Source organism: Nerophis lumbriciformis, linkage group LG23 (assembly GCF_033978685.3).
Source record: "Nerophis lumbriciformis linkage group LG23, RoL_Nlum_v2.1, whole genome shotgun sequence".
In the NCBI taxonomy this organism is placed as follows: domain Eukaryota; kingdom Metazoa; phylum Chordata; class Actinopteri; order Syngnathiformes; family Syngnathidae; genus Nerophis; species Nerophis lumbriciformis.
Genome location: NC_084570.2, coordinates 28701661 through 28718356, shown reverse-complemented (window position 1 = coordinate 28718356; position 16696 = coordinate 28701661). Strand labels below are relative to the sequence as shown.

The following is a 16696-nucleotide window of genomic DNA, read 5'->3' as shown; positions in this document are numbered from 1 at the left end:
TTGTCATTATGGGGTATTGTGTGTAGAATTTTGAGGACGAAAATGAATGTATTCAAATTAGAATACGGCCGTAACATAACAAAATGTGGAAAAAGTGACGTGCTGTGAATACTGAAATGTTGCAATAATGACTGATCAAGTCCAGGTTGACTAAAGCAAGCAATGTTTATTAAAAAAAAGAAAGAATGTAGGACAAGAAGTAGACAGAATGATATAAGGCCTATGTGATGAAACCACTATTGTATGACTGTACAATATTGTACCAAAAAAAGCGTGTACCTCTGTAATGTACAACATTGTATATACAACACAGGATTCTCCAGTAATACAAAGACGACTATAAATAGATTTGACATTACAGTCTTTTTTTTTTTTTTTTTTTAATTTTTGCTGTTTCCAGAATGAACCCAAAAGCATATTGGACAAACTTTCAAAATAAATCACCCCCTGACAGTTAGTACACACGTGAAGCCGACTTGTTCGAGTGCGAGATGATTTGATTTGAGACACGCATCAAGACAGTCACCATCCCCTCAGCCGTGATGAGGTCAGAACAACACAAATACAACAATTGTACAGGTGAGAAGAAAACATGGACGAGTGTGATTCAACAGCTAGTCCTGTTAGAAGAAGTCATAAACCCATCTAATTTACAAACATCATGGCTTCTTCTTTGGCCACTCTTCTCAAGGTGTTGCAGTCGTCACCTTTTGGTGGACTTGTTTGTCTGAAACAATAAAAAATGTAATCATCGAGAAAACAATGGACTTTTTTGTTGTGGCTTCTCGTAATGTTGCGTCCATTTCTCCCAGCACACTTCCACATGTGAGCATAAACCAGTGAAGAAAGAAGTCCTTGATGAGGTGCTTGGTTGTGCTTCCAACTCAACACTTAAATAATAAAGACTCTCCTCCCAGCAGGCACGAGACATTGGAACAACATTGATACAACGTTGAGAACTTGTGGAATTAGGTCATGACATCGAGCAACTCAAACACAACGTTGAAACAACATGCTTTTTGACGTTTAATCAATGTCAGGTTGTGACGTTGATTTGATCATTGAAATATGGTCATTTCTCAACCACATTTCAACAACACAAATACAACGTTGAAACAACATGCTTTTTGACGTTTATTTAATGTTAAGTTCTGACGTTGATATGACCATTGAATTTTGGTCATTTCCCAACCAAAACTCTACAACACAAATACAACGTTGAAACAACATGTTTGTTGTCGACGTTTAATCAATGTTGAGTTCTGACGATTTGATTATTGAATTTTGGTCATTTCCCGATCAAAATTTAACAACAGAAATACAACATTGAAACAACATGCTTTCTGACAACATTTCAATGTCAGGTTATGGCGTTGATTTGACCACGGAATTTTAGTAATTTCCCATCAAAATTCTACAACACAAATACAACGTTAAAACAACATGCTTTTTGGTATTTATTCAATGCTGAGTTCTGACGTTGATTTGACAATTGAAATTTGATAATTTCCCAACCAAAATTCTACAACACAAATACAACGTTGAAACAACATGCTTTTTGACAACGTTGAATTAATGTTGGGTTCTGACGTTGATTTGACCATTGAATTTTGGTCATTTCCAAACCAAAACTTAACACAAATACAACGTTGAAACACATGCTTTTTGACAACGTTTAATTAATGTTGGGTTCTGACGTTGATTTGATCATTGAATTTTGGTCATTCCCCAACCAAAACTTAACACAAATACAACGTTGAAACAACATGCTTTTTGACAACGTTGAATTAATGTTGGGTTCTGACGTTGATTTGACCATTGAATTTTGGTCATTTCCCAACCAAAACTCGACAACAGAAATACAACATTGAAACAACATGCTTTTTGACAATGTTTGTTCAATGTTGAGTTCTGACGTTGATAGAATTTTGGTCGTCTCCCAACCAACAACGTGAATCCAACAGTGGACATCCACGTTGCGGCAGTTTACAACTGCAATCATTTTTCAAACGTTGTTTCAAAGTCAGTTTCAAAGGACACAAACGTAAAATCAACGTTGTGTCAACGTCTTGCGCCTGCTGGGGCTCCTCCTTCGCTCCGTGCTTCCAGTTATCCTCATTATTAACAAACATACATAAACACCGTTAGAATCCTCCAACTCTTATTTTTACTGCCAGGTGTGAAATATAATCCTATGAGCAAGCATGCTATCCCTTTTCTTACACGGCAGGGAAGGGATTCACGTGGCCCCGTCGTTTTGCGGCGCAGTGCGCTGAAAATGATGGAAAGCGCCATGTGGTCAAAGTTGGAATTGCCATAAAGCACAACCCCCCCAAAATTTGGTCACATTTCCTGTGTCCATGTGAATTCCCGACTGGGGAAACCTCCTTGCCGGTATTGCAGGTACGCAAAATGATGCCGTCATGCAACCTGAAAGGTGTTTAGCTGCCCCCCACACACACACACACACACACACACACACACACACACACACACACACGTGTGTGTACAGTCCTACATCACATGTACAAAAAGGAAACGCTGGCTTTCAGTGGACCCCGACTCCCAGAAGAAGAGCTGCAGGAGAAAAGCAGCAGAATGACCAGCAGCTTGTATTATTGCTATATTTAGAGTTGTCACTTTTCTTCTGCATCCAGTCTTTCACACGTCCAGCAGCAAGACTGTTTTTATTTCACCAGACCTTGGAAAATTTCACAGTCTCTTTTTAGGACCCAAACAGTCCCTTTTCGCTAGAATGATACAAAAAAAAGAAAAAAGGTGGAGAACATTTTGGCCCCGCCCACTGAAAAGCAGCAGGTGTTCCCAGGTGAGAAACATGAGGAGTGGCGTGAAGTCCACCGGACTAAGTGCGAGAAGTGAGGAGGTGCTAGGCCGGGCAGGACTTGTCGCTGGACTGGGAAGGAGGCGGAGGAGGAGGCGCATGCGGGAGGGAGTGTGTGTGCCCCCCGGGCGGAGGAGGAGGCGTAAGGGGCACGGCGGATGTCGGGGACCCCGTGGCCGAACCGCCGCTCTTCGGGAACACCACCGGCTTGGGCCGGGTGGCCGGCGGACGCAGCTCCCGGAAGGAGGGCACGGAGGAGGAGAGGGAGGAGGAGGAGAGGGAGGGCGAGGTGGCGGAGGGCAGGGGGCTCCTCGGCCGGCCCTTAGCGGCCCGGAAGGAAGAGGGCACGTCGCTGGCGGAGGAGGCGCTGCGCTGGAGCGGGTGGGCGTGAGAGGGGCCCCCATCGCCGTCGCGCAGCAGGCGGGAGTGGAGCGGGCTGGAGGGCTCCGAGGCTCCGCCTCCTCCTCCGCCGCCTCCGCTCACGGCCTTGAGCTGCTCCAGTGTGTCCAGGACCACGTCGGGGGTGTGCTTGGAGGTGCTCTTACGTTCCAACTCCCTCAGCTCACTCAGGGCCGAGCTCATGGCCGCCTCGATGTCCTGAAACACCAACAGGCAACTTGACTTCATACCACTCTTAAAAATGCTCCTTTTATTTATCGTCCACAACCTTTTCTGGACTATAAGCCGCTACTTTCTTCCCAAGCTGGGAACCCTGCGACTTATACAAAGGTGCGGCTTATATATGGATTTGTATACAACAAACTTACATAATAATCACACGGAGATCAAAAGGTGTGTTAGTTTGTGCTATAGCACCACCTTTTTGGACAAAATTGCTCACTGCGGGTTGAAATACTTCCTTCTGTTTCGTGCCTTGAATCAGAAGTATAAGTGCTGTTCCGTCGACTAGTCGTCCATAGCATTTCCACTCATGTGTATTCTTCATTTATCACTCCAAGCAACGTTTGTACGTTTTACAATATAACTAAAACAATTCTTACTCACTAAAGCGTCCCATGTGTGATGAGTTTTCATGAATATTTGTACGTCCTATCGTAATGTCATAAAGCTAGCATTGTTAGCGTTGACAAATATTAGATTAGATTAGATAGTACTTTATAGATCCCCGAGGGGAAATTAAATTTTCAGCACAATCCCATTCAAGATCAGACAAAACATTACAGGGATATGCTACCAGGTTTACGAGTGTCTGTGTAAGTATTATTAACTTACAATGGCATTCTTTTTTCCTACGCTTCGTATCCCGCGGCTTATAAAACGGTGCAATTAATTTGCAGGGTTTTCTTTGCTAAGGGCCATAATATTTTGCATTCTAAAGTTTCCATTAGACACAAGCAGAGGCACTGAAAATGTGTGTTATTGTTAGTGCTGTGGCGCCATCTTTTGGACGAGTTTTCTCACTGCAGGTGCTGCAGGTTGAAAACTTATTTCCTGTTTTAATGCCTCGAACTGGAAGTATAACCGTCCATAGCGTTTCTGCTCAAAAGGATTCTTGATTCATCACTCCAAGCAACGTTTGTAAGTTTTACAATATAACTAAAACAATTCTTACCTACTGAACCCGTCCCATGTGTGATGTCTGTAGGAGTGTTTTCATGCATATTTGTACGTCCTAAAGTAATGTAATCAAGCTAGCATTGTGAGCATTAGCGAATATGCTACCAGGTTTACGAGTGTCTGTGTTAGTATTATTAACTTACAATGGCATTATTTTTTCCTACGCTTCGAATCCCGCGGCTTATAAGACGGTGCAATTAATTTACAGGGTTTTCTTCGCTAACGCCCATAATCTTTTGTGTTCAAAAGTTTCCATTAAATGCTAGCAGAGGCACTGCAAAAGTGTTTTATTGTTTGTGCTATGGCGCCATCTTTTGGATGAGTTTGCTCACTGCAGGTGCTGTAGGTTGAAAACTTACTTCCTGTTTAATGCCTTGAACTGGAAGTATAACCCTCCATAGCGTTTCTGCTCGAAAGGATTCTTCATTCATCACTCCAAGCAATGTTTGTAGGTTTTACAATATAACTAAAACTATTCTTACCTACTAAGTGAGTGTTTTCATGCATATTTAGACAAACTTTAATGATCCACAAGGGAAATTGTTCCTCACAGTAGCTCAGTTACAAAGGATGGAAAGGATAATGATGGAAAGGATAATGCACATATTTGTACGTGCTATTGTAATGTAATCAAGCTAGCCTCGTCAGCATTAGCTAATATGCTAACACCTTTTCGAGTGTCTGTGTTAGTATTATTAACTAACAATGGCATTCTTTTTGTATTGTTTCAGTTTCACAAATTCCTCAGTAAAATCACCAAAACGTCACCGTGGAGTTATTGAGTCTGTTTAGTTGATTGGAGAGCTAGCTTGTGCAACTAGTGGGTCCATGAAGATGACTTCTGTTTTGTTTTTTTTATCCGTCGTTTTACTGCCATGTTACAGACACCGTTTGGAAACAATTAAGGTATGTAAATAAACATTTAGACAAAATATTTCTGTGTAAATAACTAATTTAACAACGTATATATCTGCAACTTATAGTCCGGTGCGGCTATTATATGGAAAACTATCTTATTTTCTAAAATATAGTGGGTGCAGCTTTTATACTGGTGCACTCTATAGTCTGTTTAGCTGATTGGAGAGCTAGCTTCCACAGCAAGTGGGTCCATGACCATGACTTCTGTTTTGTCTGTTCAGCCATTTTACTGCCAAACAAATAACCGGTCACAATAACCGTGATATGAAATTCTCATATTGTTACCGCATTTTTCGGAGTATAAGTCGCACCTGCCGAAAATGCATAATAAAGAAGGAAAAAACATATATAAGTCGCACCGGAGTATAAGTCGCATTTTTGGGGGAAATTTATTTGATAAATCCTAACACCAATAATAGACATTTGAAAGGCAATTTAAAATAAATAAAGAATAGTGAACAACAGGCTGAATAAGTGTACGTTATATGATGCATAAATAACCAACTGAGAATGTGCCTGGTATGTTAACGTAACATATTATGGTAAGAGTCATTCAAATAACTATAACATATAGAACATGCTATACGTTTACCAAACAATCTGTCACTCCTGATCGTTAAATCCCATGAAATCTTATACGTCTAGTCTCTTACGTGAATGAGCTAAATAATAATATTTGATATTTTACGGTAATGTGTTAATAATTTCACACATAAGTCCCTCCTGAGTATAAGTCGCACCCCCGGCCAAACTATGAAAAAAACTGCGATTTATAGTCCGAAAAATACGGTATATCCCTACAGTATTGTTACACTCATCATTTCTATATGTATTTTACACCTGGAAGAAAGAGAAGACATATGGAGGCATTTTACTTTTGAAACGGTAAAAAACAATATATGTTGTAAACCCTGTGGCTCGATTTTCTCCGGTAAAGGTCAACTTGAAAAGCAGGCTAATCATCAGGACATCTACGCAGCAGTAAGTAGGCCTAAACTAAAATTTCCAAATGACTCAGTCTCATACTGTACTAAGTTAATATTAAATACATTAGAGAAGGAGCAACACTGCTTACTCTACCACTACTTTTGTTTTTTTTTAGTTGGACCGCCAATCAAGAATAAAACTATTTTGTTTCTTCATGTGACCATTTTAGTCATATATTAATCAACATTTGAAAAACATTTTTTAATTTCAGTTAAAATAACAAACACAATGAGGTTAGTGTGAAATGTACTAGAATGCAGGTGAATGCTTGTTGTGAATTTAGTTTTGAGATGCTCTGCAATATTAAATAATTAATAAAAGTGCTTTCAAGACAACTTTGAAGATGCATTGTCTGTTATACTTTATATTTTAGTCGACAAAATTTACTGTAATTTTAGTCAACTAAAACACAGGTGTCAAACTCAAGGCCCGGGGGTCAGATGTGGCCCTGGAAAGCCTGGAAATAACATGTATCTATAAAGTACTGTAACTTTTCTTACTAAATGTATTCTTTCTTTCTATTTTGGGAGAAAAAAATATATGTACTCCATGTAATCACAAATTATGTTAACTTAAACATTGTCTAATTATGCAAAAACATTATCAAACATGCAAACCATTTTTTAAGTACTAATAATAATGATTTCAAAGCAAGTAATCCATCAAATTGTGCAATGTAAAAGTAGCAATAGATTTCATGGTAAAATTGTGAAATTCACTGATGTTTTTACAACAGTTTTCTCTAAATGGAAAAAAACTACATATTTTTTTACTGTAATAAACTGTGGTGCCGTTTTGGCATTTACAGTAATACACCAAAAAATTCTACAGCTGTTGATTTGTGGTAAAAAAACAAACAAACAAATTGGTAGCTCAGGTGCCAAAATTCTACTGTAAAATTGCAGTTTTTTTATTTACGGTAAATTTTTTTTTTAAATTTTACAGTAAAATTCTGGCAACTGAGCTGCCTTTTTTTTTTTTTTTTTTTTTTTTTTTTTTTTTTAACCATAAAAACAGCAGTACTGTTTTTTCATTTAAGGTAAAATACACTAAATTTTGAGGTGAAATTATTGCAACTTACCATTTTTTTTTTACCTTTTAGTTTAAAAAAAAATCTACTAATAAAATGTATAAAACAATTTAGTAATAATAGTATTCACTGTTAGAAGCGGCCCTCTGCGGCCAAACATAACTGCCATGTGGCCCTCAGTGAAGACGACTTTGACACCTCTGGACTAAGATGTTGAGACATTTATCGACTAGAACTAGACTAAAACTAATAATAATAATAATCTCGCCACACCTAGTGTGTGTGTGACAATCATTGGTACTTTAACTTTAACTTTAACTTTAAATTACTTTACATGTTTGAAATATGACTAAAACGAAGAAGACTATGACTAGAACTCAATTAAAAACTGCTGTCAGAATTAACATTTGTCGGTGGTGTGATAAAATAGAAACATACATGTTTAATAATTGTGAGAATCTTCCCAAAAGAATAGACTTTGATTAGCAGAAACCTAAAACAGTTGACTACAAAAACTATATTTTTCTATGTCTGTGATGACCCTAATAACCACAAGTGTTAAAATATTCATATCATCATTGAATATTGTTGTGCTGCCTTGTCAGAGTCATGTCCCTTTTTTACACTCAGTACCTTTCTATGTACTAAATTAGTCTGATTAGTCAAATATTTCAGTTTCTTCTATCTTCACAGATACATGTGAAGTTGTACTTTCCATGATCTTATCTCTAATGTGACTGATGGCCATACGCAGTGTGCCTCTCGTACACTAGGGGGCGATTGTGGTCATTTCAGCTTGTTTAGCTATGTTAGATGTAATTGAAAAAAAGAATGCTACATGCTAATAAGTTAGTGCTAGTAACTTTCAAGTTCCGATCTAACGAGATAAGTACAACTTTCCACTGCTATTTAGGCAGCACAACAATATTCAATGATGACTTTCAAACTAGTAAAAATAACATTTATATCATGTGCTGTCATGTGTGTCAGTAGAAATATTTCAGCATACAAGAATTCCACTTCTAACTAGAGAAAACACATTGGATTAAATTGTATAGAAATCTGATGTTTTACACCACAGGTGTCAAACACAAGGCCTGGGGGGCATATCTGGCCCGCCACCTCCTTTTATGTGGCCCGCAAAGGCCTGGAATTATTTGTTTCTAAATATGGTCAACTTTCTATTTTGACAGAAAAAAGTACATGTGCTGTGTGCAATTTAATATATTTTAAACTTAATCTAATATTGCAACAAATATTGTATCATCTCACATTCCAAACATCAAAATAAGTACTTAAATATCTGCTTGGCTCATGATTTTGAAGCAACTTATCCATCAAATTGTACAATGTAAAAATTATTTTTCGGTAAAAAAAAAAAAAAGGTAGCTCAGTTTCTAGAATTTTACCGTAAAAACACAAAACAAAAATAAATGGAATATTGTTTTTTTCAGTTACAGTAATACACCGTAAAAACAACGACCGTAGATTTTACAGTAAAACAGTAGTATTGTTTTCCCATTTACATTTACAGTATACATTGTAAAAAACATGGTACATAATATGATAAAATTTCAACAGCTAAACTTTACTCTAAAATCGACATATTTTTCTTAGAGTGTACATACAAATATATAACAATAAATTGTGTAATGAAGCAATTTAAAATATATATGTTATTCACTGTTACAAGTGGCCCTTCGAGGGCCACTGTTAATGAAAACCAGTTTGACACCCCTGTTTTACACACACACTCCAACTACAATTGTAGTCCAAGAACCATTCAAAAATAGTGACTAAATAAATCACAAGTTACTCAATACTTAAGTAGTTGTTTTGCGGAATACTTATTTACTCTAGTAATTACTTGGATGACTACTTTTGACTTCTACTTGAGTCATATTATTCTAAAGTAACAGTACTCTCACTTGAGTACTCTACCCACCTCTGATCCTACGTAAAACGAAAGAAAAAATGAGGCGCACCTGTGAGCTGTGCTCCACCTGCGCTATGACCTCAGGCTCCAGAGGTCTGTGGTTGCTGAAGCTCTTGGAGCGTCCTGCCGGCGTCGTTTTCCGCAGTTGAGGGCTGTCCACCTGGAGAGATCATGAACACGTTGTCATTGGCCGAATGAATCTGAGGGCCAAGTCTCGGTACCTTGGTCTTCAGCGAGGAGTGGCGAGTGATGGAGTTGAGGATGCTGTGAGCGCTGACGGGACGTTTGTCCGTAGCCTCCTTCACCAGCGCTCCGCCCACAGGTAGGGACGCGGTCCTCACCCCTCCGCTGGCTCCTGAGCTATCGCTGTCTGAGCTCCGGAATGTTCTTCGGATGTTACCGGACTCTGGACGCTTCCTCATCCTGGATGAGGGAAATATTTTTATAATGGACTATAAGCCGCTACTTTTTTTCCTACGCTTTGAGGCCTGCGGCTTATAAAACGGTGCGGCTAATTTATGGATTTTTCTTCGCCATAAAGGTTTGTGTTAATTATCATGAACACAATCATGTTTAGTTGTCATTCAACACAAGCAGAGACACTGAAAAGGTGTGTTATTGTTTGTGCTATGGCACCCTCTTTTGGACGAGTTTGCTCACTGCAGGTGCTTTGGGTTGAACATCTACAATATTTCCTTCCGTTTGGTGCTTTGTACCCGAAGTAAAAGGGCCGTTCCATTTTCTAGCGTTTCTACTCGTATGGATTCTTCATTCGTCACTCCAAGCAACGTTTGCAAGTTTTACAATATAACTACAACAATTCATACTTACTAAAGCGTCCCATGTGTGATGTCTGTAGAAGTGTTTTCCGGCATATTTGTACGCGCTAATGAAGCTAGTGTCGGTAACATTAGCTAATATGCTACAAGTGTCTGTGTTAGTATTATTGACTTACAAAGGAATTATTTTAGTATTGTGTCAGTTTCACAAATTCCTCAAATTCACCAAAACGTCACCGTGAAGTTATTGAGTCTGTTGAGCTGATTGGAGAGCTAGCTAGCTTGCGCAGCTAGTGGGTCCATGACGGTGACTTCTGTTTTGTTTGGTCATCCGTTTTACTGCCGTGTTAAAGACATTGTTTGGAAACAATTAATGTATGTAAATAAACATTTACAGAATATTTATGTGTAAATAACTCATTTCACAACGTATATATCTGTGGATATTAAATGGTAAATATCTATTTCTTCTAACATTTAGTGGGTATGGCTTATATACCGGTGCGCTCTATAGTCCAGTAAAAAAACGATACTGGTTCCACAAAGAATCCACATTTGTGGTGTATCGCATGTGACACTGACTTGTTGAGGTTGGCCAGGTAGATATCAGCCACGTGAGCTCCAGTGGGTGACGCAGCGCTGCCTCGAGTGGAAACTCTGCCCTCCAGCTGGTCTCTGGCGTCCATGTCAGGTTTTGGGCTGCCTCGTCCTCCATCAGTCCTACAAAACAACTATTATTTGTACTAAACCAAACACAGTGGGACCTCGTTTTCATTTGACCCGGACTTGGTAGAATTCAGTCTTCAATGCTTGTAATTCTTTGCTGACTGACAGTTACACCACACGTCTTTGTGATATGTTCTAATGAGTACCACCGTAGAATAAGCCAGCACGGGGCCAAAGAAAGTTGCAAATGCAAGCACTTTGTGGAATTAAAGTATGAAAGTGGTGTTTGTGTGGCTTTCTCCTTCAATCCTGCCATCTTCACCAACAAACAGACATCTGGGGTGGGTTGACTTGTTGAGACAAGCAATACGTGCTTCATGTTAGTCTCAAAAGTGTACAATAAGACTCCGATATAAATGTGTGCACGAGTATATATATATATATATATATATATATATATATATATATATATATATATATATATATATATATATATATTATCATATATAGATATCCATCCCTCCATCCATTTTCTACCGCTTATTCCCTATGGGGTCGCGGGGGGCGCTGGTGCCTACAACTGGGCGGAAGGCAGTGTACACCCTGGACAAGTCGCCACCTCATCGCAGGGCCAACACAGATAGACAGACAACATTCACACTCACATTCACACACTAGGTAACATATATTAATATACTGTATGTATATATTTATGTGTATATACATATATATTCATATGTGTATATAAATATATAGATACATATATGTTCATACACTATATTGCCAAAAGTATTTGGCCACCTGCCTTGACTCACATATGAACATGAAGTGCCATCCCATTCCTAACCCATAGGGTTCAATATGATGTGGGTCCACCTTTTGCAGCTATTAAAGCTTCAACTCTTCTGGGAAGGCTGTCCACAAGGTTGCGGAGTGTGTTTATAGGAATGTTCCACCTTTCTTCCAAAAGCGCATTGGTGAGGTCACACACTGATGTTGGTGGAGAAGGCCTGGCTCTCAGTCTCCGTTCTAATTCATCCCAAATGTGTTCTATCGGGTTCAGGTCAGGACTCTGTGCAGGCCAGTCATGTTCATCCACGCCAGACTCTGTCATCCATGTCTTTATGGACCTTGCTTTGTGCACTGGTGCACAGTCATGTTGGAAGAGGAAGGGGCCCGCTCCAAGCTGTTCCCACAAGGTTGGGAGCATGGAATTGTGGAATTGTCCAAAATGTTTTGGTATCCTGGAGTATTCAAAGTTCCTTTCACTGGAACTAAGGGGCCAAGCCCAACTCCTGAAAAACAACCCCACACCATAATTCCTCCTCCACCAAATTTCACACTCGGCACAATGCAGTCTGAAATGTAGCGTTCTCCTGGCAACCTCCAAACCCAGACTCATCCACCAGATTGCCAGATGGAAAAGCGTGATTCATCACTCCAGAGAACTCATCTCCATTGCTCTAGAGTCCAGTGGCGACGTGCTTTACACCACTGCATCCCACGCTTTGCATTGGACTTGGTGATGTATGGCTTAGATGCAGCTGCTCGGCCATGGAAACCCATTCCATGAAGCTCTCTGTGTACTGTACGTGGGCTAATTGGAAGGTCACATGAAGTTTGAAGCTCTGTAGCAACTGACTGTGCAGAAAATCTTTGTACTATGCGCTTCAGCATCAGCTGACCCCTCTCTGTCAGTTTATGTGGCCTACCACTTGGTGGCTGACTTGCTGTTGTTCCCAAACTCTTCACTTTTCTTATAATAAAGCAGACAGTTGACTTTGGAATATTTAGGAGCGAGGAAATTTCACGACTGGACTTGTTGCACAGGTGGCATCCTATGACAGTTCCACGCTGGAAATCACTGAGAGCGACCCATTCTTTCACAAATGTTTGTAGAAACAGTCCCCATGCCTAAGTACTTGATTTTATACACTTGTGGCCAGGCCAAGTGATTAGTACACCTGATTCTGATCATTTGAATTGGTGGCCAAATACCTTTGGCAATATAGTGTATATTAATACATATACGTATTACACATTGGCAACACTAAATGGTCCCTAGTGTGTGAATGTGAGTGTGAATGTTGTCTGTCTATCTGTGTTGGCCCTGTGATGAGGAGGCGACTTGTCCAGGGTGTACCCCGCCTTCCGCCCGAATGCAGCTGAGATAGGCTCCAGCACCCTCCGCGACCCCGAACGGGACACGTGGTAGTAAATGGATGGATGGATATATACTAAAATACATACTTACTTATATATATATATATATATGCATATATACAGATGTTTAAATGCACACATATGCATAGATATACATGTATATACACGTATGCATATATATATATATATATATATATATATATATATATATATATATATATATATATATATATATTAATATATATATTAATCCATCCATCCATCATGCATATATATATACAAACAGTATATACACATGTATATATACATAAATATGCATAGATATACATGTATATGCACATGTACCGTATTTTTTGGACTATAAGTCGCTCCGGAGTATAAGTCCCATCGGCCGAAAATGCATAATAAAAAAGAAAAAAAAAACATATATAAGTCGCACTGGAGTATAAGTTGCATTTTTGGGGGGAAATTTATTTGATAAAACCCAACACCAAGAATAGACATTTGAAAGAATAAAGAATAGTTAAAGTTAAAGTTAAAGTACCAATGATTGTCACACACACACTAGGTGTGACGAGATTATTCTCTGCATTTGACCCATCAGCCTTGATCACCCCCTGGGAGGTGAGGGGAGCAGTGGGCAGCAGCAGTGGCCGCGCCCGGGAATCATTTTTGGTGATTTAACCCCCAATTCCAACCCTTGATGCTGAGTGCCAAGCAGGGAGGTAATGGGTCCCATTTTTATAGTCTTTGGTATGACTCGGCCGGGGTTTGAACTCACAACCTACCGATCTCAGGGCGGACACTCTAACCACTAGGCCACTGAGTAGGTTTTAGTGAACAACAGGCTGAATAAGTGTACGTTATATGACGCATAAATACCCAACTGATAACGTGCCTGGTATGTTAACGTAACATATTATGGTAAGAGTCATTCAAATAACTATAACATATAGAACATGCTATACGTTTACCAAACAATCTGTCACTCCTAATCGCTAAATCCCATGAAATCTTATACGTCTAGTCTCTTACGTGAATGAGCTAAATAATATTATTTGATATTTTACGGTAATGTGTTAATAATTTCACACATAAGTCGCTCCTGAGCAGAGGTGGGTAGTAACGCGCTACATTTACTCCGTTACATCTACTTGAGTAACTTTTGGGATAAATTGTACTTCTAAGAGTAGTTTTAATACAACATACTTTTACTTTTACTTAAGTATATTTATAGAGAAGGAACGCTACTTTTACTCCGCTACTTTTATCTACATTCAGCTCGCTACTCGCTACTAATTTTTATCGATCGGTTAATGCACGCTTTGTTTGTTTTGGTCTGTCAGACAGACCTTCAAAATGTCTGCCTTACTGGTGACGTTTCACTTCGTTCCACCAGTCAGATGCAGTCACTGGTGACGTTAGACCAATCAAACAGAGCCAGGTGGTCACATGACCTGACTTAAACAAGTTGAAAAACTTATTGGTGTGTTACCATTTAGTGGTCAATTGTACGGAATGTGTACTGTACTGTGCAATCTAATAATAAAAGTTCCAATCAATCAATCAAAAGTGTGAAGGAAAAAAGATACTTTTTTATTTCAACCGTACATCCTGTCAAAAGCCTAAAGACTGACCGCACATGAGGACGTTCCTGTCTTCACAATAAAAGTGCCGCTCCATCGCGCCTGCGCTTTCAAAACAAGAATCTCCGAAAGCCAGCGCAAACAAGCTAGCAAGCTACGGAGTTTGACGCCAATATATTTCTTGTAAAGTATATAAAACGAATATGGAAGCTGGAAACTTTCATGTGGTATTAGACAGAAAGGAGGAACTTTTCTTCTCCTCCATTTGAAAACGTGGACCTTATCATCACTACTGTCTGATTACAATCAACGCAAGTCATCAAAATCAGGTAATACACCAACTTATATTCTAGTCTTCATGAAAGAAAGGAATCTATATGTGTTAAACATGCATGTATATTCATTAAAACACCTTTAACATGTAAACAAAAACAGCAAAATAAATACATATAAATGATATACTGTATATATCAATGTATATGCATCTATGTATATATATATATATATATATATATATATATATATATATATATATATACAGTATATATATATACACACACACACACACACATATATATATATATATATATATATATATATATATATGATATGAGTGTGTATGTTACTCATCAGTTACTCAGTACTTGAGTAGTTTTTTCATAACATACTTTTTACTTTTACTCAAGTAAATATTTGGGTGACTACTCCTTACTTTTACTTGAGTAATAAATCTCTAAGGTAACAGTACTCTTACTTGAGTACAATTTCTGGCTACTCTACCCACCTCTGCTCCTGAGTATAAATCGCAACCCCAGCCAAACTATGAAAAAAACTGCGACTTATAGTCCGAAAAATACGGTATAAATACATAAATATATACATATATATGCATATATACACACACATAAATATGTATATATTCATATATATGTATATACTGTATACACACACACACATATATATATATATATATATATATATATATATATATATATATATATACATATATATATATATATATATATATATATATATATATATATATATATATGTCTTAATAAGGTTATCCAAAAAATAGTGCTCGATACCGTAGTAGAGCGCAATATATGTATGTGTGGGGAAAAAAAATCACAAGACTATTTCCCCTGGTGAGATGAAATAGTCTTGTGATTTTTTTTCACACACATACATATATATATATATATATATATATATTCTGTATAGAGATGTCAGATAATATCGGACTGCCGATGTTATCGGCCGATAAATGCTTTAAAATGTAATATCGGAAAATATCGCTATCACAATTATCGTTATCGGTTTAAAAAAGTACAATTTATGACTTTTTAAAACACCGCGGTGTACATGGACGTAGGGAGAAGTACAGAGCGCCAATAAACCTTAAAGGCACTTATTTTGCGTGCCGACCCAGTCACATGATATCTACGGCTTTTCACACACACAAGTGAATGCAAGGCATACTTGGTCAACAGCCATACAGGTCACACTGAGGGTGGCCGCATAAACAACTTTAACACTGTTACAAATATGCGCCACACTGTGAACCCACACCAAACAAGAATGACAAACCCATTTTGGGAGAACAGCCGCACCGTAACACAACATAAATATAACAGAACAAATACCCAGAACCCCTTGCAGCACTAACTTTTCCGGGACGCTACAATATACACCCCCGCTACCCAATACCTAAACCCCACCCCCCCAACCCCGCCCACCTCAACCTCCTCATGCTCTCTCAAGGAGAGCATGTCCCAAATTCCAAGCTGCTGTTTTGAGGCATGTTAAAAAAAATTAATGCACTTTGTGACTTCAATAATAAATATGGCAGTGCCATCTTGGCATTTTTTTCCATAACTTGAGTTGATTTATTTTGGAAAACCTTGTTACATTGTTTAATGCATCCAGTTGGGCATCACAACAAAATTAGGCATAATAATGTGTTAATTCCAAGACTGTATATTTCGGTATCGATTGATATCGGAATCGGTAATTAAGAGTTGGACAATATCGGAATATCGGATATCGGCAAAAAAGCCATTATCGGACATCTCTAATTCTGTATATATATATATACTGTGTATATAGTCAAGGTTTCTGTGGTTTATCCGTTATACAGTGCTCAATACCGGGGTACAGCGGAATATACGTTAGGTTGGGAAAAAACACGAAGGCTATATCATCCTGACA

At 38.5% G+C, this 16696-nt stretch overlaps 1 protein-coding gene across 2 annotated transcripts in view; it reads right to left on the bottom strand.

Annotated features, from left to right (window-relative positions):
* The window catches only part of srgap2 (SLIT-ROBO Rho GTPase activating protein 2), a 231242-nt gene continuing 214546 nt past the window's right edge, over positions 1-16696 (bottom strand). For both annotated transcript variants that reach the window (XM_061984849.2, XM_061984850.2), the window contains exons 20-23: positions 10653-10790; positions 9513-9714; positions 9341-9451; positions 1-3439 (exon numbers count right to left, since the gene is read on the bottom strand). In XM_061984849.2, the coding sequence (XP_061840833.1) occupies positions 2888-3439; positions 9341-9451; positions 9513-9714; positions 10653-10790 (1003 nt within the window). In that variant the 3' untranslated portion in view covers positions 1-2887. The remainder of the gene's footprint in view (positions 3440-9340; positions 9452-9512; positions 9715-10652; positions 10791-16696) is intronic.